The 23286-nt window shown below is 35.4% G+C and overlaps 1 protein-coding gene across 1 annotated transcript; it reads right to left on the bottom strand.

Moving 5' to 3' along the window:
• Window positions 1-2003: 2003 nt before the first annotated feature.
• On the bottom strand, window positions 2004-22669 carry LOC135645521 (uncharacterized). Its single transcript, XM_065163975.1, has 18 exons — window positions 22244-22669; window positions 20283-20362; window positions 19852-19902; window positions 19193-19726; window positions 18810-19064; window positions 18280-18345; window positions 15099-15275; window positions 12914-12965; window positions 12557-12844; window positions 10902-11012; window positions 8203-8394; window positions 6264-6539; window positions 4678-5298; window positions 3687-4198; window positions 3543-3603; window positions 3393-3461; window positions 3055-3273; window positions 2004-2661 (listed from the first exon to the last, which is right to left on the bottom strand). The coding sequence occupies exons 1-17, from the start codon at window positions 22484-22486 to the stop codon at window positions 3187-3189; spliced, it is 3675 nt and encodes a 1224-aa protein (XP_065020047.1). The 5' UTR covers window positions 22487-22669; the 3' UTR covers window positions 2004-2661; window positions 3055-3186.
• Window positions 22670-23286: the final 617 nt, after the last annotated feature.

Genomic DNA, 23286 nt, shown 5'->3' with positions numbered 1-23286 from the left:
TGGTGATTTTAATGTACGCTACCATGATTCAGATTTGTACAGAGTTGTTTTGACTAAGGTTTATGGGATTTTGTATATCATCGGCATCACTTTCAAGAGTAGATAGTATTAGGGACTCAGCATAGCTTATTTTGTATTTTATACATTTAATCATATTATATTGCCGGATAGTTGTGCTTCTTAAATGTATTGCTTATTTATCGAAATATATTCACATTAACTCCATCGTCCACATGGAGAAAAGGTCAAACGGAGATGGTTAGAGAGGACTATCTTTTCATAAAATATTTTATATTCTATCCGATTAGGTATAAAAATTTATTTTTAGCGCAATCGTAAGGGGATCACTTTTAACACTTATGATCATACGTATTTATCTCGGGTTACTAACTTAGGTATTGAAGAAACCAGGTCAAGAAACCTCTTCCGACCTCAATCTTCATATAAGTAGCACTTAGGAGCTCGATGTTTTTATCTTGAAGGTATCTTGAACAACCCTACGCATATGAGTCTAGATCATATCGAGTTAACCAGGACGTTTATGACATCTTCCCATAACACTTTTGACATTAGAATGAGGGCTCAATGTTGTAGGAATGCCCGCCCTTAACCTTCTCAATGAATGCTCAAACGAATAGGCATTGCCCATGACCTACAATATTGTTACTAAGGGGGGCAGTAGTCACCCTTTCTACACATCAGTACATCCACCTCGGAACAGATACTAACACAATACTAACACTTATTCAACGACCCAAATTTCTCACCCCTAGGGATCACCCTAAGCCACCTACTCGTCCTTGCTAATGTGTTCTTAAACCCCACTCAGCAAGTGTAAATGCTAACGAGAATGATATAAGCTATTGTTTTGCTTTTGCCCCAGTTAGCTTAATAAGTGATACCACCAGCTTAGTTGTAATACTTAGCTCCATTAATAACGGCACCTGTTGAGGTTTCCTAACTCGATGTGATGCCAATATCCTAGGAGCGCTTTAGACCTATCCAACTATCAGTCGATGGGGCATTTCAACCAAAAATTATGGAATTCAACGGATCACACCACCCTAAGTATGCTCGACCTAATTCCGAGGCTCAATCAACGAATTTGATGAAGGACTCCCTATGGATCCAACCATGGTAAATGAATTAATATTTAGATAAGATACGACCAAAGCTCTAGCAATCAAAAGGGGAAACTCTACTCAATCCCACCTCGAGTCAATTATTGTTCACCCAAAAAACCTAAGATGAACCAATTCCAATGAACTTTTGTCTCACATCATTGGAGATATTCGATGGTAATCTCAATCCAATAAAGCACATTACAGTTTTTCATACCCGGATGTCATTATACGATACTTTGGATATCCTAATATGGCGCACCCTCCCAACCATGTTAAGAGGCATAAGATGAGAATGATATGTTTGTCTGAAGGCACTTTCCATCTGCTCTTGCACCCAACTATTTAGAGAATTCAAACTTTACTTTCTTAAGAATGTACATCCTCAACTTTTAACGATAGCACTCCTTGAACTTAGGTAAAGAGAGGAAGAAACGCTTGTAAACTTCGTCACTCAATTTAAGATCTAAGACGTAGTATATGCTCATTCATCTGATACAAACTTTTATGATGAGACTCAAGCTATGTTGTCTCTTTTAGTTATTGATAGAAAAACCACCAATAACATATCATATGCGTAGCACAAAACTATAGTATGATCTGATGTTTATAGAAAATCGAAATGCAAATTTTCTATCAATATAGTATGATCTGATAGAAAAACATCAGATCATACTATATATATGTCCTGATCCCACCAAGAATACAACAAAGAAAGCAGCATATGATATGTTGACTTTTGCACGTAATACGATCACCTGAGCCTTCGATGTTGCTATAGTATACTCACTGTTGATGATGGACCAAACAAACGGCATGCTTCCCATCACGGCACCGTAGCAAAAGTTGGCATTAGATAAAATGAAGACCAATACAAGGCACTACAAAATTTGCTGGTGTTAAATCTTTGATAAGACGATCAATACAATGAGTTACACAGATCATTCGTGACAAGAACAACATTTTTAACAAAATTGCAATACAGAGAGAACACATTTACAAATTAGGTTCAGAAAATGTAAATAAGAAAAGGAAAAAGACAAGTCTGATGAAGTTAATGCAGTTTGGAGAAGTATCCATCCTTGCTTTTAAGTTTGATATTATACAAGAAAACAACCTAGTTATTAAACAACTGCATGCGAGGAGATCAAAGAAAATTCGTTACTTGCCGAGGATGCCCAGATTAAAAAAAAACTGCATAAACCCCGGTACAACATAGTCGCCAAAATTTGATGACACAAGAAATTTGACTCTCATGGGGCAAACTCATCTCCAAATGCCGGTGACACATGGTCTGCAACTATACAAATTGCAAGCTGCACCGGTTATAATGTAGTACATCCAGTTTCCGCAAAAACGAACTGCCCGATCTGAACAAGTAGATACCCCGAACATTGAAGAAGACTTGCCATTTCTTATGCGACTCAGCAAAGGAAAATAATTAAAATCAATCAATAAATAAAGCGGACTCAGGTTCTGTACATCACATGCTTCTAATTTTCTCTTACAAAATGCTAATTTACAACTTCTGATCCAAAACCTGCAAAAAAAAAAAAAAAAAAACCCATTACTAATAAGAGGAAGAGAAACTACAATTTCATGCATAAAAGAGAAGCACATAGATATGTGGCAAGATGAGGCCCTCCAACTAAATGTAGAAAATGCTTGAATAGACAACAAAACCAATACCATTTAATGGCACAGATTGGACATATATACAACAATATGGCATCTAAAGTTTTGAAATGACAAAGAACAGGAGATGGCATCAAACAAGCAGTATCAGAGCCAAAAGTATCAAGGATCGTTCCTAAGCAATTTTTATCTAACACTGAGTATTTGGCAAAAGGCACTCGATATTCTTTCAATCAATCATCAATTTCCAAGTCCTAATAATTCAAAAATGTTTTACTTCTAAGCAAATTTAAATCACCTCTTACTCAAGTAGCGGAAAATTTGCTCTGGATGTTCTGCCTGTTGCATTTTCTAGCAACACTGCAAGAATATTGGGTACGAAGTCCGGTTCGACCTTCATTCTGAAACCAAAAAATCGAACTTCATGATCTTATAACAGGGATCCAAGATCATTTGATAGTTGCAGTATCCCACGCATTTGAAGGTAAGGGTTCTCCAGAAGCTTTTCATTGTTGCTCTATCAAGTAAAAACACAATAACATGTTAGTTGATGTGTTTATTCACTAAACTATAATGGAAATATGCATGCCTTCTTTTTAGCATTGTGTTCAAGCCTGCAACTAGAGTAAGGTCTACCTGTTGTGCCTTAAAAATAAGACTCTGAAGCATGCGCTGATAAGTTTCAGGTTCTTCTGTCATCATTCTCTGTAATGCAATTTTGAATTGTAAAAATTGTGAAAAAGAACCAATGGTGCAAAACTAATAAATCACAAATTTATGACATACCTTTAAGAGAAAGGAAGCAGAATAATATGCTACTCTTGAGTCCATGTCATCTAAGAGTCCCCTGTAAATGTTGTCAAGTCATATCATTGAACCTACAAAAGAATCATCCTACAGAGCAATGACTATGGGCAGGCAATAGCTTACCTAAAAAACTCTTTTCCTTCGATCTCCAAAAGTGCATCTGGATCAGCAGTACATTTACCAATTAAAAGGAGGAGAAGGGCAGCTCTTATATCTGACGTAGCACCTGGTATATTCCCTCTTCCTTTACTGCCAACAGCAACACCTAATGCAATATCATCCGTTGCAGCACCAGCAAGTTGTATTAATGGCCAATAGAACAGGGATGCTGGAACACGAGCTACTAGCTGCATCGGAGCAATCGCATGTCCTCGAAGAAGCATTGCTGCCATTGATGCTGTTTCGCATACTGTGCTGGCTTGATCAGCACCAGAGAGATTATCGACAGCCTGTGACAACTCATCTCGCCGCTGATCAGAATTAGATCCTTCTAATGAAATATGAGTTACTAAGTTGCCTTCACGACTTTTAGTTGTGCGACAAGAGAGATGACTGAGGTCATTGAAATCACCAAGAGGTACTTGAATGGCAGACTGAAGCCTCAAACATATTTGAGCAAATAACATATCGCACATCTGCAGATGTTCACAATCAAGTAGAAATAAGGACAGAAGACACAAGTTACCTCTTTCCAAAAAACTCGAGAAGTTCTTGGTCAATCGTTCAGGTGAAAGAACAGTTACTTGGTCAAGAAACTTGAAAAACTCGACCAAAAAACCAAAGCATACAGACTATACTGTGGGGTGCCTAAAGTAGGTAAATTCTTGGACAACAATCAGGTCCGATTCAAACAAATCATTAGTACGTGCCCAGTCTAATAAAATGATGACTTTCACATGCACGGATAAGGTAACACTTTAATATTGACTGTGAAACCAAGTTGAAGCTGGCAAGTTCAAGTTGTATATCTTCAGAAGTTCAGTAAGCAACACTACAGCATGATTGTATCAAGTTGAAATTACTTCTCTACCACAAGTTACATGCAGGTAGACAGACAGACAACTAATCTCTAAGATATATCAAGAAACATTTTAAAATGACACATGAAAGTTACCTTTAAAATGTTGATGTGATCAGTCTCATTTATCTGAACCACCAACGATAAAGCACCACTCATTATGTCTATCACTGCATTCGCTTTGTCCAGACGATTTTCAGTATTGTTACTGATAACATTATCATTGTTCATATCTTGCAGCTCAGTTTCATCAAGCAATAATTTGCACCGTGTAAGAAGTTTCTCCAGAACAAAAAGGAAACCCCATCTAATAAAATTGTGTTTCGACTTCAAAAGCCCACACAACATACAAATGGACAGTGGTACTTCTGAAAAAGCTGAGTCTTGATTACCAGTGACAGCAATTTGCTGCTGAAGGTTTTTGACATTCGACCATATACTCTCATTTTTCCTCTCACTGATTTCCAAAATAAGTAATTCAACAAGCCATATGTACCCATGATGACGGTTGGCAAGCCTTTCTGAGTGGAGAAGAGAGTGCAATGTAACCCATGAAAGTCTAGCTTTCTCACCAATATCTGATTCGCCAAGGACATCCTTAATGCTCATTGAAGATTTGCATGTTTTTGTAATCCGAAACATATATGTGAACTCAGTATCCAACCTAGTGAATACACTTATAGTCGCATCAAGTTTTCTCATAATTTTGTCCAACAGCTACAGATAAAAGCGGACTGATCAGATTGGTGAAATAAACAATAGAAATTGTGACAAATTACAATTCATTACAATGAAAATGAAATCGGCTTCACATAGAAGCCAATTAAATAAGTCAGAATGCAGAAAGGCAACCAAGGTACTTGGTGATAACAGCTCACTAATAGACTAACTGCTGTAGTTCCAAGCAATAACACATTTTGTTTCATCACTATTGGGTTTGCTGGATAATCCAGGTAACACTAAAACAGTTTTGGCAGACTGGAAAATTTCTGAGCAAGAACACTTTTTGGTTCATCGCTATTGGGTTTGCTGAATAATTCAGGTAACACTGGAACTGTTTTGGCTGATTGGAAAATTTCCAAGCAAGAACACATTATGGTTTATCACTATCTGGTTTGATCAATAATTCAGGTAACACTACAACTGTTTTGGCTGATTGGAAAATTTCCGAGCAAGAACACATTTTAAGCAAATCTATTTTTCTGCTTGTAAGGTACAATGATGAAACCGATGGGCCTCAAAAGATAACACAATACACCAACAGGTACAGTCGGTAGACCATGTGGCAAGTAGCACTAAAGCTGAAGGAATGGGAAAATTTTGTAAAATTTTGTCAAAACATGACAGGTAAATAGCTCCTATGAAGTCTTTTATGGTAGCAATTGAATATTTAGTCGCTGCACTAGATATATGGTTCGCCCTGAGTAACTATGGAAGCCTGATTTTCATTCGTTGTTGCAAGTTCAGGAAAGTTCTCTGTGGAGTGGCAAATGAAAAGTACCAGAACATGACAGAAGACAATAGGTTCTGAAACCAGATACCACAGCAAATCAGCTTAATAACAACTTTCTAGCAAGTATTTCCTTCATAATTGACCATTTATAGCAAAAGGTTGTGGTTTGTGATTAATTTATAGTTTCAGAAAAGATCTATCATAACCATGATGGTAATAAGCATATTACCATATTTTGGCGCTCATAATTTGATGATCTCAACAAGGCTACAGAGATGGATCTTTTCAAGATCTCCCCAATGCCATCCATACCATGCTTAATGGCAATGTAAAAAGCTTCAGGTGCATTAGCAAGCATAAGCATGGCCACAAGAGGTTGAATGTCATCATGGGTATATGCAGAAGCTCCACTAGCCAAGCAAATTTCATTTATCTGATGTACAACATAATCAAAAAGAACAAGGAAAAGGTTGTTCTTTTCTTCCCTGGAATTTGCCCGTATATACTGCACAGAAAAATGCAAACAATTCAACTATATATTAGCATAAAATAAATGACTTTCATGTTCATCCTTCAGACAACGAGCTTAGAATAATTGTTGGGTGAAAAAAAAAGAAAAACAACTATGACAAGACATTTTAATATACACTGTTTCATAGTCCAAAATTTTAGGATGACAGGAGATTCATGAACAGGTTAACGATAACAGCCTCGAGGAAGAATAGTGGGTTGAAATGCCTGTCACAACATAAATATTCCCAAGTAGAGTTGTACATGTAATCATGCATCTTTTATTTTCATCCAAGCACATCAAAAGCACATTCAGGCTGGATTTAGTTATGTCAATATGCACTATGTCAAAAAGATGAATAGTGAAGCAGAACATACAAACCTGAACTCAAAACACTAACATCTTACCATTGGCATTTTAAATCATATTGTGTAGGTCAATAGAACATGTGGATATGGAGGTTGTTTACCATGATGTTTTAGGACAAACTTCTAAATGAGTCTCTCACATTTAAAGGTATAAATTCTAAGTTGAATCTTGAGTCTTAACTAGTTTTACTAGTAGCCATTTGCATATAGAGAATGTCTAATTGCAAACAAACTAAAAATGATCGTAGCTTACTAGGAATATTCAAAATCAAATTTTGTGGCACACATAATCTGCTGAAATTGTCTTGATCCGTGAAAGCCAAGTTAGGATGAAGTGAGCAAAGGAGTTTAATTTTAAAAATCAAAGTTTTTAGGCTAAGTAGGACAACAACTAAACAAGCAAAGATATAACTGGTAAAGCAAATAGAAAACTCAAAGATCTAGTTAATAGTAGATGGACAAAAAATTTGCAATAGTAGAAAAAAGTTCAGCATTTACTATAAAACAAGCAGATGACAAAAAAGATACTGCTCATAGAGATGAAGTGACATTTTCAAGTGGAAAGATGCACCTAAAGTCCTGTGTTTGTCCTGTGTCATTAAATTACAGAAGAAATGTAATTCAAAGCAAGTATTGTCATTTGTAGCATCAGTGTGCTGATAACTTTTTAGCATGACATGATCCCATGATATAATAATTGACAAGCCCTTGTGCCAGCCAATACAGAACCAAATATGTGCAAGCCATATGTTGGTACTTCTCAAATTGGGTTAACATCATGCATTACATATTTCTAGCAAAATGCAGTTCAATCCATGCCAATTAAACAAGCATCATTGGTTGCAAGTCCTGCCATATTTGTATGAATCTGAATGTTATGCAATTAAAAATCAAATAACAGGAAATTAGAATCATTGAGAAGGTGGCATTGAATGTATGAATAAGGTTGCTAGAAAAGATATAAGAAATGTTTACAACATTGACACATGGGGATAGTTCAAAATGAATATATAATAAAGAAAGGATTCTTTAAGATGATTAGACATGTACAAAAAAAGAACTACGAATGTGCCATTTAAGTGATGTAAGTATATTTAGGTTCATCATGAAAGAAGTAGAGACTTTGTTAGAAGAAATACGAGGAGTTTCATAGCAGAGTTTGACTAGTGATGTTGCTCACAACAAGGCTTCAGCTAACCCCACAAATTATGTTAACCCCAAAAGAAATTATCATGCATTGTGTAGCAAAGACAAATGCACTTATTTGTTTATAGCACTTAAGGGTGCACCTCTATACAGATGAAGTCAATTCCCCCAAGACGATCAACCTGTTGAACCAGGAATGTTGGAATTTCTGGAACATCCTCTGCAGATTCATTCGAAGTTTGATATAACATGTTAGTCATCATGCAGATAAGCTTGCAATGAACAACTTCGGCCCATGAATATTCACTGCTGATTTCTAGAAATGTCTTAATAACCTGAAGTAAAAAACAAGGATAAAAAGGATTTAAGTTAAATGGTGATGTTCATAACCAAAGCAAAATCCACATATCTACAGCAGAAACAAGTAAATGTTTCAGATAGTTCTATCAGGTATATGATGGCATGAAAACAAATTAGAACTTAATGAATGGTTCAAAACTAGAAAGACACATTAGATGTTGTCATGGAATACCACAAGTAGAAAGATAACACTTCACAATATTGCCCTAGGCAAAGCAACAATGGCTTAATAAGAGGAATTGACACAGCTCGGAGAAGTTGGGTGAAAACATAATGTCAATGACAAGGCCCATATTTGTTAATTGTAATAACAGTTTCCACTGAATTTTAGCAACCAACCATATATCTATTTATGAACAATAGCTGCCCACTCCAGAGATACCAATAGTTCACAGAGATACACATATTGACTAACATCAATATTAAAATATTTCCTCATTATAGATGTCTTGCTATATTGCAAACCAGTCTTGCTCACATGGTCCCAGCAATACTAGGGAAAACTTTTAAAACATGAGCAAAAAAGAAAATCAGTCATTGTACTCAATGGTTATTCTAGTCTCAATGCAGTACAAGGTGCATCTCAGATAGTAACACAGGCAAGGTTCAAGGTCCAGATATTGGTTCTTATAAAATGTGCCGATAGGTTAAGTCAGGCCTAATGCCTGAAAGGCATGGCTACTCTGACCATTCTTGGACTAAAAGGAAACTAGTTAAGTAGAAAAGCTTGAACAGGAATATTATTCCATTATGTATGCCAAATTGAACTAAACCATGAAACTATATGACACATAAAAACCCTATGTTATATAAACTTGTGCTACTCTTACAAGTCTCTGGAATTTATACATTCCTTCCTAACTAGTCTCCATGAGGATAAGGGTTGTTGGTCACCATATAAACATATAAAACAACAATATGCTGCACAAAATGAATTGTGAACAACATTAACTAAAAACCAAGACAATGGATAATTTGAGGCTTTAATCGGACTCTACCTAGCGTTAGCAAGTCTTGGAATGGTCTTAGGTCCCGTGCCAAGTATAAGTTCACTACAATCTAGAGTAAGCCAAATGCATATATCACTCCTTAGGTCAATCAGGACTACTTTATATCAACCACATCTATATTGAACTGCATGTTAGGTATATGGAGTTGCAAACTATAAAGAGATGAAGTTGGTCCAGAGAAAGCAAAGAAAGCAAAGCAATCTTGCTTGTACTCGGATGTTAGTGTTGAAATTTGTTAAAACTCAATGAAAACCTTCTACTTTCTTTATTACTTCTTATAACACATGGGATGCAGTTTGAACTGTAATTCTTCCCAAAATTTGACAATACTATTTCTGTAATGATACATGTATAATATCTGAATAATATAAAATGAAGTATCTTTTTATACAAGAAAGCACTTTTTACAAAGTATCTAATTGCCATGCTAATTAGACTTCAAATGACCAATGATAGATGCATCCAATAACCTGAATTGGAGAATTATGTGGTTTATGCACCATTATCATGTTAAGAGACAATCTATAAGTGTCACAACCCGAGCCTGATGAGTTAACTAGCCCATCAACTTCGTTTGATCTAAACCACGAATCAAAATACTTCAATTGAAGTTAATAGTACTACACTCATCAGACCCTTATAAACCAATATTAGTATTACCCACTTCCGTCGTGGGCCTAATCGAGGTGTTACAATAAGATTGATGCTATGTAAGTGTGATACATATCATGTCTATGTGATTATCTGATTCATAATCGTAAATAATCTGAAGCATATACAATAGACCAGCCTAATTAGGAGTAGTATGAAACAATTAGACGTACTACAGTACAACCGGCCCTACAATAATCAGTCAGCATGTATTCGGTCCAATACAAGTATTACACAACAATAATCATCAAACCACCAAGCACAGCATAAAACATAAATTTGCACCACAAACATTATGCAAATCAGGTGGAAGGAAGAAAAGAACCCTGATCAAGTTGTAACTAAGCATACTAAGTCTTGCCCACCAATGCCAGCCCATACGTGCCATTGCCTCAAATAGCAACATCCAATATGTAACACTAAAATTCTTGTCTAAAATTTTAGCTCAAAACCCTCAAAACATTCTCCACATCCCTAAGATTGGTCTTATGCTGTTTACACTTGCCATATTTAGGAGGTACCCAGTGAAGGAAAACCACAAAAATCATATTGATATGTTGAGCACTTTGCTTTTAAAGCAAAAAAACTCAACTGTCATTTTAGTAAGTTTAATTTATTAATAAAAATGACATAATCCCTTATTAATGTGCAAGTGGATTCTAATCCAGCAATTTTACCCATGAAATGTAAAATGAAACAAGCTGCTGCTGGTTTTTTCAGGTAATGCCTGATACGATATGAAACAAGCTATCAACAAGACATAACATTCTTTCATTTCATCCAGCAGAATTACAATGCGGATAAAGAAGAATGTTTCTCACCCTTATATCAAGACCATCAAGTCTCCTCCTTAAAATGTGTCCCTTATCACAAACAAAGTAAAATAAACAACTCAGAGCAGATGCCCATACAATTTCTTCCCTTTCATCAATCTGCAACAAACAAAATGCATCACATTGTTGCCCAAAAAGAGAAAAAGAATTGTGTACTTTTACATAGGGAACAGCAACAAAAAGATAATGAAGTTATACAAAAAAATCCAAGCAGAAATTTAACATGATAGATCAAAATGAATCATGAAAAGAAGGGCCCAACAGTTGCTCAAGTTTTATATTTTATATTTTTATGTCATTACTCTCTAGTCTTTAATTCATATATAAACTTAACTATTGAACTTCAATTAGAAAAGCCAATCATTATTTATAATCCTATTATCAATTAACATTGATTAAAGAATACTAGAGATAAATTAGGAGAAAGAGATTAACCTGACAGGATTAATTAGAAGTATGAAAAGCGAGAGATAGAAAGAGCTTAATTTAGTCTATTGGCTGAAAAGTAAACTACTAGAATTAATCAAAGACTAAAATTAATTATAGAGGAATACCGATTCAAGGTATTAATTAGAAGAAATAATTTGGGGTGGAGGTTAATTTGCCTACATATTTAATTAATCTTTCTAAATTTATACTAAAAAATCAAACACATGGATCATGCAGGCATATGACTAGTTCACAGATAAGCAGGTCCTTCAGCGTCCCAGAAGTAACTGCACTTCATGTCAATTTAATTATATGTACAATTTTTGCTAAAAATAAGCATAAATGTGAACATGACATGCCATTCCACCAAAGAACATAAAAATAAGTAGCAGCATATGCAATAAACGAATTGAGACCATAAGACAAAGCTACAATTCTCTGCTTAAAAGAGACAAGTACAAAAGGGATGCGGTAGTGTGACCTCAGTCCTATCATCCAAATATTTTAAACAATAATTTTCAGAAAATAAGCAAGCACAAAACAGAAGATCACATTCTGAACCATATAATGAATCTGCTTTTTTTTCCAAAAGTCTTTGAACAATTGACGAAAAAGAGCATGAAAAGCAGACAATAAACCAGCAATATATTCATCTAAATTAGTGGCAGGCTTATATTTATGAATTTTGCCCATCTAAAGGTTGTAATTCATAAGCAAATTCAACTTTAAAATTCAAAACGAATCAGTTTGATTCATTTATAAATACCAAACATATCCAAAGAGTATTTTCAAATGATCAGTGAAAACAATGTGAGCCGATTAAGTCTACACAAGGGGGCAAGAGAAGCCCAAAAAAGAAGTCTTGATTACTGATTAAGTATAGCCTTAAAGTACAGATGCTGGCAGGATTTTATTAGAAAAGAACCTTAACAGAGTTAAAAGCTGTCAATGACACATGTAAGTTCTCAAATAAAAAGGCAAAGGCTTCTCGTTACTGTTTTTGTCACTGCATATCCAACTCAACTAATGAACTGTAATTTTAAAACCTATGGTTGCTTGTTTTTGTTGTTTTCATTCTTTACATATTAGTAGGTGAATAGGACTCAGTGTCACACATGTACATAATGGACAAGGCATTCACAAATAATATGCCACAATATCTATAAGATGTCTAAAAATTATCCAAAGTAACTAGACGTTCTATGCATAATTACCTGAACAAGAAGACGAAGAATCTCAAATAGGATGACCAAAAGCCAAGACTCAAAATTATCAACAGCTGAAAAAATCCTTTGCTGCATGCTAGACTCATTATTCATCTTTCCTGGTGTTCCAGGCTGTTCTTCATTGTTTATATATGGTTCTTGCAAAGGTTTAACCACCTCAGATGATTGAGGGTCTTCAAGTAACATAGGCTCCAACAGTTGTGCGTGGACACCAAGGTTTAAAATAAAATCAAAAGCCCGAGCTCTAGAAGCCACTCTTTGAGAGCCAAGCATACCCTAAAATTGTTCAAAATATGAGAAATGCTAACAACAAATTCTAGTCAAGTTGCTTTAAAAGTGCAGCACCTCCAGCATATAAAGAGCGAGAGGAGTAGCAGTCCCAGGATCCAACATATACCTACAAAAGTTGATTATACTCTTAAAAATGTGACGGACTTCTCGAGTAACACAAACAGTAGATGTACATTGGAAAAAGATACAAAGTCAACATGAAGGGCATGCTTGTCAACTGTCTACTACACATATAAGGAAACAAGTTTATAGTCAGCTTGCAGTCTGCTGACTGTCTAAAGACAAAGTCTTACTATTAAAATCTGATTCTATAGCACATAAGAAAGATCCATGCAACTTCAGATCAAAATTTTTCATTATTAACATTTTTTATGAACAAAAAAAAGCTGGAAACAGCAAAAAGCATATATACCAAATACAGAAAATATTCAGATATGAAAATACCAATCTAGCTGTTGATTCATAGGAAGATGAAAGAGAACCAGAAAAAAGAAGACTTTGATAGTTCCTGCTCCCTGAGCAAGGATCTTAACTCCATTGGTCAATATTAAACCCGAGGAAAATATTTAAAGATATCTATAGCAAAAGAAAATGATTATACACAAGATTCAGACAAAGAAAAAAAGGGGTGGGTGGGTGTGGGTTTCCCTTGTCAAATACCTATTAGATCAAATGCAAAATTGGATAAAATATTGAAGTCGATAAAATAGGCTTTGAGGTAAAAAGATGCATCATTAAGTTACTTTAACAATGTGAGTATCAAGGTTTCAAATACTATTCAAACTGATATACACCAACTGGGTATTTACTGATAAACACACTTCACACCATCCTTCAAAAAATCAACAGGAAGCTTATAGTTATATTAGGTGGTGCTGTGGTAAGATGGTAGGCTGATTGAACCTTTAATGTACCAGTTTTGGTAAAAATTTCCAACTGCAAATAGTAAAAGAACTGTGGAGAATGTACAGCACTTTGGATTACTAACATAAATGGGTAAACTAACAACTAAGGTCACTCCTTTGCGACCTGACAGAATAGGAAAAGTCTCAGAGATAGCCTCTTTAAAATAGATATAAGACTATGTGCATTGACTATCCCTAGACGCCATGGTGAGAGCCTCATACACTGAGTTCGCCCTAATAACCAAGGTTTTAAATACCAATAAGTGGACCGATGTGCATTTGGCACTAACTTGTGTCTCGATACATGGTACACTGGCATATCGATCAACACACATGAAAGAGAAAGAGGGAGAAAAAAAGAGGAGGTGGAAAAGGGAAAAGACAAGAAGAAGGATAGTAGCAAAAAGAGGAGGAAGAAGCAAAAGGCATAGTGGAGGAAGACGATACAGCCGGAGGAGAATCCGAGGAGCCAGAGGCAGAAAAGGAAGCAGTAACAACAATGACAATGGTGACACAATGGGATGGCAGGATGCTGGAGCTGCGCGACAATGGTGATACATCGAGGAGAGAGGGTGGGTGAAAACTTAGAGAGACACATGAAAAACGAGCAGGAAAACGAGAGAGAAAGAGAAGTGTGAGAGGAAAAGGAAACGAAAATAAAAACAATTGTCAAAAGCTGTAAGAAAATCCAAAAAATGATAGGAGTACCGGACAGTAGGCTTGCCACCAGACACCCCCGATCTAAACCATTAGAACTGGACAGTACACCTAGTTTGGTAAGGATACTAGAAGCACCTATCTTCGAACCAAACCAGGTGAAATCGCTTGGTCCGCATCCTGATCCATGTCAGTATGGCCCAGTCCAACCAGTTTAATAATAGCCGATAATAATAAAGTAGGAAAAAAGAATATAACAGCAAAAAAAGAACATTTTGTTATATTTTAAAATAGTAAACGGTTTAAATAAAGGTTCACAAAAAAGTTCAAAAGAAATAAAAGCACATAATTAGACTTTCGCATACACTCAACAGTTAGTAGTGTATACATATATATGAGTGATCTACAGCTATTAAATGAATCTCGAGTTAATTTGTTCCATCTTCATCAGATACTCACACTAACACCATCCTGCCATGTCACCTGCAACAAGAATCATTCTTGAGACTACTTAAGATAATAGGAACTGGAACACTTGGTCATAGAATAATGGTGATGCCACATTCAGGTTAAATATATTAAGCATCACATTGATCCATCAGTATAAGAAGAGTAATGCAAACAACTCATGGAAGCCATCACAATAATACAAAGCAATCAGAGATGTGAAAGCATACATGTCTATAACCAGCTTGATGAGAACACTAATAGCAACATCTGTAGCAGGTTGACTGATGTGGTTCGATTGTGACGTTGCAATTAATGTATTAGCATTTGATGTAGTGGATTCTGAGCAAACTTCAGCTATGACTTCATGAATTTCAGCAAGACTTAACTTTAAAGGTTGCTGCTCACTAGCATAAATTAAGATGATAATTAGAAGCAATAGAAAAGAATGGCAAATCACCAAGACCAAAAATAAAAAAGATTCTTCAACATTTCAAAGTAAAAACAAGACACTAATTGTTATTGTGTTGGATCTCTATCCAGCTCTATCTCCCATCTAAGTAGTGATGCGACAGAGACTATAGTCTACACATTTATAATAGTGAATAATTGCCAAAGCATACCCCAAATCAAATATATATGTAACATATTATGCAAATATCATATGCTACTTCATTTTTCCTCTTTAATAAACCATTTTTATGTACCATACTTAGTACATAGGCCATAAGGTTACATTACATCTCACTCATCTGATTTCAATAGTTTGTCAGGTACTAGGTTCTTCAGTGAGTACAAATATCATCTTATATGTCAAATTATATTTGTCATGTTTTTATTGTTTAAAATATCATACATTTCTGATTTGTTACTTAACCAGTATATTTTGAATAATTTAAATTAATTCTCATAGATGGCTCCATACTAACGCGCATGCATATATGCTGTGCAATATCAGAAATACCTGCTTGCTGAATTTGGTTTTTGGAATATTGAGTATAGTGATTAGACCCAGACCAGCCATGGACACAATCATGTTTAATATTTTTATTAAAAATAAAATAATATTATATATCATATCAAAAATACAAAACATATGGATAACTATTAAAATATTTTTCCTAATACTATGACAGAGAATGACAAGGGCATGGCAGACATGTTGAGAGCAGGTAAGAGTAATTCATGTAATTGAGCGTTCTTGTCTTTCATCCTTATCATGAAAAATAATTAAATGCCCTCCAAAAAATTCAAACTGGTATTCAATAAAAAGTTAAAGAACTTTCGCTCTTTTTAAAGTTTTCATGGCTCAGTGAACTGGACCAGTCAAAGGTCCAATGTTTCTGACCCAACTGGCCAATTCGACCTAAGTTTTATAACTATGATATTAGCTGCCATCTCTTTTTCTTTCCTAAAAAAATATTTACATGCTTCACAAATATACCTAATTTTCAAATTAAATATACTAGTTCATAAAATTCTTCATCTGTTTAACAAATATACTTATAGGAACTAGTATCATTCTTTGACGACAAAAATCTATCAATTAAAAATATCATCAAAAGGAAGAAAAAAATTCTAAATCAAATATAAAATATTAACTTCTTGGAAGGTATAATTGATTGATTTGACTGGATGTAATCATATTTTTCCATATTTATGTATCTTCTTTTTCTTCTTTGTATTTATTGTCTATAAAAGGCAGATAGGGATTGTAAATGGATAAATAATAAGCGAATGGATGAATGCCTTTTTCTCACATTAGGTATGAGTGGTCTAAGGCCGTATATCTTTTACGATGACATCCGCGTGTCACGTGTGCGAAGGTACATGACTTTTAATCCTACACCTTAAGCAAGACCAAGTCCAATTATTATCAAATTTCTTCTATTATCTTTACTATCCTCTCTCTTTCCCTTCCTGTATTCTCACAAAAAAATATTTCCTCTGTTCATCATGAACTTGTTATACATCACACTGCATGATGAACAAGGAGAGAGAGGTTGAGATGCCTTTTACTTGTTATACATTCAATATGCAAATCAGCATCCGGTTTACAATTTAAAATTTTGACAAGGTTATCCTACAAATAATCCAAGTAAATTTTAATAAAATGAAATTAGTTCATTTTAACTATCAATCACTGGTCAAGTTCAAATCAACTAATGCCACAAAAGGTCATGTCCAGAGTAACTTGTAGTTCCATGTTTTTGCCAAACCACAATACCAAATGCAGAAAGCTACAGCAATAGCAGAAAGTGTTTGATCATCATCCAACATAAAATTCATATGAAATACAATTCACGCCGACACTTGTAAATGATGCAGACACCACCTGAAGCTTTAAGGGGCAAAGTTATGCAATTTGTTGCTTTATGGATTTAAATGTTAAACTATTGAAAAATAACATATGTATATATATATATATATGTATGTATATGTATAAATATATATATATATATATATATATATATATATATATATATATATATATTGTTTGTGTTGCTTAGATAAGAATATTGAGGTGGATGTACGTGACTAATAGGAAAAATAAGAAAAGAAATGTTTACATTCATAAACAACTAGGCATCGATTTGATAAAAAGTAAAATGAGAGAGAATTGTTTAAGATGGTACAAGCATGTGTTCAGAGACCAACCAATATGATAGTTAAAAGAGAAAAAATAATTATTATTAATGGTACGAAGATAGGTAGGAGTAATGATACGAGGATAGGTAAAAGAAGACCAGAAAGAACTTCAATAGAAACGACAAATAAAAACTTAAATACTCATATCTTAACTAAAACATATTGTTCTCTACAAATCTTAATGCGACAAAAGATCCACGTTATAATTTTTTTAATTCTTCACAATGCAAACGAATAAAATGATTGACAATGTGAAACTAGTGAAATTTCTTGTCACCTAAGAACAGAAGTTCTGGTGGATCCACATTATCACAACAATTTAAGCAACTTAGAACCATCCATATTTTGGCAACACCTTGCAACATGAACTATGATATGACACCAATTTAATATATTATGGCCACGAAAGATCCAATATCAAAGCACAAATTTCAAATTTTCCTTTTTCATTAATGCAAATTCATTTAATTGTAAATATGCACTTATAAAACTTCATTGTTATTGAACATTTTTTTTCTAATGTTATTAGCTTTAACTAGTTCTTCACTTTCCTTTTATTAAGTCTTGCAAATCTACATACTTAGAAAATTTCAGATTGATCTATATTTGATGAAAAGTTATTTCAAGAGAGTACTCATAAAATAAACAATCAAGAAAATACATGTCTGCATCCAGATGCGTAATAATGCAAGGAATGTCATATACTATTTCCTTTTTGAAGAATAAACAATTCAGAAGATGGTAAGAGCTTTCCTTTAGTACCTGTAATGTCTATATTGAAATAGGGGCCGAACTCGTGGATGAAATGTGCTCACTGGTATATTGGCCCTGAAGAAAAGAACAATTAACTACATACACAAACTCTTACATGTTCAATTATTTATGCTTCCAATTCGTCAATCATAATGTAATTATTTAGCTTTTGATAATAACATGTTTTTCATGGAACCAAATAGATTGGCAAGACTAGCCAGCAAAACTTCCTTTTTTTTCTTGAGTAGAATTATTTTCAATCATCTAACATGAAGATCTACTGACCAATTGCCATAAGAAAGAATAATCTTAAAACTTTTACATGCTAATGGGTATTTATAGATAACAGTGTCATACATCATCTAAGTGAATCTAATAGTGTAACTCAGGCAAATTACATGGTTGACGTCTCTTCACATAAATCTATGAACTGCTATTAGGTGGCAAATATTGCAATGCACTTGCAGAACTGCAGGAATATCTGAAAAAACATGAACTAACAAAAAAGGTACTGAAAATGGCAATGAAAGAAGACATGCCAAACTTGTTGAGGGCCTGGTTTCATGCGCTTAAATGCTGTTATTGCTTTCAAGTGGCTATTAGACGATGAAAAATTGGTAGCCATTGTAGTTGTTGAAGGCCACAACAGGTCAGTATCCCGTAAGTTGTGAGTTACAGAATACATCCAGGAATGGTCCTTGATTTTGGTCTCTATGTCTCCCACTAAAAGACCTGCAGCACCAACTTCTAAAAAACTATGTGTATGAATGTCTTGAGACCGCATAACACCACAACTGCATGGCAAGGAAAATCTTGTTAGACTTGAGTTTCAATTACTATCCAAACATACATAAGAACACATACCATCTGAAATTGCATTAGTTGGATGGAGAAGTGTGACTAAAAGATATTTGTGCTATACCTTTCCTTTGTTAAACAAGACATTCTGTATTCTCCCTCCCCAGGCCATCGCCATTTAAGTACATCGGAAAATATATACTTATTTCCTTCTCCATCAACTTCTTCAATATTTGATAATGCGGAAGCAGATGGACCAGAAGGTTCTTTAATCTCAAGGGCATCTTTGCTACTAACAACTTCCGGACTTAATTGAGAAGTAAATGATCTAGTCAACAAAGAAGATAGAGTCGGAAGTAATTGTTTTGCAGAAGTTGATGCTGTAGTTTGCATGACAGGTTGGAAAGACAATTTTGGTGTATGCCGTGCCACAAGAGAGCGCACATAATTTAAGGATTTCATAAGTGAAGCAGACGCAAAATTGGGGCGTGGTAAGGAAGGAACACAAGCATTTGACACCGTCGATGATGATTTAGATCGTTGAGTTGATGACTTGGTCAACATTGGCACTCTTCGACTATTTACAGATTCGCACTCAGCAATTGCATTCATGCAAAATAGATCAATCTGCCGCAATGTTGAAACCTTTGGCACATATCTGCAGGAGAGAGATAATACGACCAGAAATATAAACCTAATCAGACTTTTTTCCTACTATAGCACTGAATGAGAAATATCAGTTGCATGGCATCAAGTGCAAGAATAATACCACAGGTAACTCACCGAAGAAGATAGAACTTCAAGAATGCCACACATCTTGGAAGTACTGCTGGGCTGGTCCATAGAAAAAGGAAGAATTAGATACTGCATCATGTTTAAGCTATGATCCAAAATTCCAAATTCTAAGTACATCATCACACAGCAAAATCTGCCTGGCTTGAAATCTTCTTTTTTATACCCAACCTTAGTCAAAATCAAGATGTAACAAGATCTAAAGCATAAAGACCCATCAATTTTAAGTTTTACTAAAAATCATCATAATTCATCCTATGCCATATTGTACACTGCCCAAATTCCACTAATGTTACGAACAATTTCATAAAATCTTGCTAAATAAAATATAAAGAGTAAAGAATTTCTGGAAAGTATAAATATGAGCTTCTATTTTAATAGAAATAATACCAGAATATACATATCATCAAACAACATAGTACCTCCGATCTCTTTCTGCCAGTGCATGTTCTACAAGCATGGTATAAGCCATGTCAGTGGTTGAAGGGTTAGCCATGAAATCCTGTCAGCATCCAATCACTTTAATGCTAAACTCAAATAGAAACAACATGAAAGTAATAAATGAGCCAGTAGAGAGATGAAGCACAATGAGAAAATAATAGAAGGCATCTTAATCAAGAGTCATGCTACTAGGTCTTGTGTGCACGAGACTAACAGTGGCATCATGTACACAAGCGGCTGGGAGCAGTCTCTGCAATGGGCCCCTGCTGCTTGCCCAATCATGTATGCTACCGTCATTATCACTCAACTCCAATCAATAATAATATCACACTATTCCTTGCCAATGGCGAACCCAATAACAAGACCACCACATGTAAGATGCTGAGTTTGTACACTTTCAAAATGGTTGATGAATATGGGTTCCAGATGTGAATGTTGACACGAAGAATCAAGTGTATATATTTATGAATGAGCATAAGGATAAAATGAGGGGAAAGCTGAAACATATGATTACTGACACAACACCTTGGTATTGCAGGCTCAAAACACCAAATATCATTTCATCACTTTCAGAGTTTCAGTTAGTCATAAGACTTAATACAAGGCAACTTTAGAAAATGATCCTACATAGTTTTAAATGTCTTGATGGAATAATAACATTCCAATTATTACTACCATATAGAACCATTAGATTTAAAGAAGTTCATTATGGAATTTACATAGTTGAAGATGTGACCATTTTTTGACAGAAGAGCAACATGAGTGCAGTAACTCAAAAATTCCAGTAGCAGAAGCCCCAGTGGAGCTTAAGAATATTTTGAGAAAGTTTGGTTTTACCAAATTGGTGCAATGCAATAATGGTTAAAAAAAACATATTAACTATCAACAGAAACTAAAACATTCCAAGAAATGACAACACCTGAGATGTTTATTTTATTTTATTAGGCAATTAAGTTTACTTAACAAAATTAATGAGAAACAACCAAGAAACATCAACTATCTCAGAATCAAATTATAAATATGAACTCTTTAAATGTTATCTAAAAGCATATATTGAGAACATGATCATTAGTAGGTAACATAATGCTACACCATACAGACAAAAAATCCAAAATATACTAGAGTATCTGCATGCTGTAATGTTTTACTGAAAGTATAAGGGATAAAAAGATGCAAGATAATTTATTCAATTCACTGATTTCAATATAACCCTTCTTATAACTGCACTGAAGAGGTTTGTAAGTCAAATATTATCCGTTAAGATTCAAGAAATTGTATAGTCAATATAGCACTATCAAATTTTTAAACATATATAACTAAAATTACACAGTTAGGAAAACCTCTCGAATCATCAAACAAGATTAAAATGGATTTGCCTTTTAAGGGATAAATTAATCTAATGCATCATGCCTTTATTGGAAAATCTTGTTTTTAAGCACAATAAGCAGAACATTGATGCTATACTTTTTGGCAAAATATAAATGTGGCTGAACAAGACATGATCAAGCTACAAGTCAGCACAGTGACAAGTACGAATTGCTGAGGTTCACAAATCTGACAGGAAACGGTTTACCATATCACGTTAGTTCCTGATAGGATATTGAACATACATAGTCTCAAAATTCGCATTTTGCTTGGCGAGCACATTATGAAAGGAAACGCCAAACTTGGTAAACCGCAGGTAAAGGTGGCATTTGAGACCTAAGACCAAATCAGACCCGACGGACCACAGGATTAGGACCAATAGGAAAGAAGCAAGAGAAGGCCAGGATTTAACAAGAAAAGAGATCCAATCACAGAAGTATACAAGGGCGTGTACGAATGAGAAAAATCAGACCTTCGCATCCAGATTTATAAGAGCAAAGTGGTTCCATGTCGGTGGGGTTCTCAAACCTTAAAGCACCAAAGACATGTAAGAAAGAGACGGAAGAAGATGACTGACCCGGAGGATCCTCGCCGCCTCAGAAGCGAGGGTCGAGGGGTTCCCATGTAGGTGGGGGGCGGCGGGCGAGAGGCAGTCCGCGACGGCCCTACGGAGCGGCTCCGGTGGCTTCTTGACCGCCGACGTCTGCAGCGCAGGCCTCCGTGGCGGCACCCGGAAGAGCCTCGTGCTCGCCGGACTCCGCGACGGGCTATAGCTCAGCGGCCTCTTCGACGATCCCGGCAGCGCCTCCTCCACCGGCATCTCCTCTCCACCTCAATCTCTCTCTTTCTCTCTCGAAACACTTCTTCTTCAAAGATCACTTCCTAATTTGCCACCACCTTGATTACTTCATTCCTCACGTCTTTTTCTTCACATTGGATGCCTCTGCAGGATGGAAGGGTAGAACAGAGAAAAGAATGAGAGAAAGATGGAGGATTTGAGAGATTTGGGGGATGAGTTAGGGTTGAGGGAAAGAAGACGAGCTTTCGAATCCTTGTTTTAATTAAAGACGAAAACACGCCAAAGAAAATGACCCTTGCAGGGAATGACATGTACTCCACAGGCTTCTCGGCGATTCAGGTGGCTGGGTGTAGAATGGGTGTTTACCAGGTTAGATACCAAGAAAGGAGGTGTTCGATAGAGGGTTATAGCTGTCACCGGGACCCGCCACTAGGGCTTCTTTTATACTAGATCATACTAACCCACTGTCCTGGAACCCGATACCGACTGCTTGCGCGTCGTCAACATCGTTATTACAAGTATAAACCAGGATACGTATGAGTAGAGCACGCGGCTCGATCGATTCGGATTGAAATCGGTGAGCGATTAACGTGATAGGTTTTGACCTATTCAATCAAATTTCCACCAAATCTTGAAACTCCATCTGGCAAACGATCGATCGATCGATCGATCAAGCCATTTGCTATTTCAATTATCACAACCGACCCCAATTGATTCATTTTGGTGTCGGAGATCAAAATGGCATAAGATAGTTATTATGACTTGATGTTTACTGCTGACAGTCCAACACCAAATTTTGGTGACTTCCTCTCGAAGTCGCT

The sequence above is a fragment of the Musa acuminata genome, chromosome BXJ3-8 (genome assembly GCF_036884655.1).
Source record: "Musa acuminata AAA Group cultivar baxijiao chromosome BXJ3-8, Cavendish_Baxijiao_AAA, whole genome shotgun sequence".
NCBI lineage: Eukaryota > Viridiplantae > Streptophyta > Magnoliopsida > Zingiberales > Musaceae > Musa > Musa acuminata.
The sequence above is the reverse complement of the archived record's forward strand: the minus strand, read 5'-3'. Positions and strand labels throughout refer to the sequence as shown.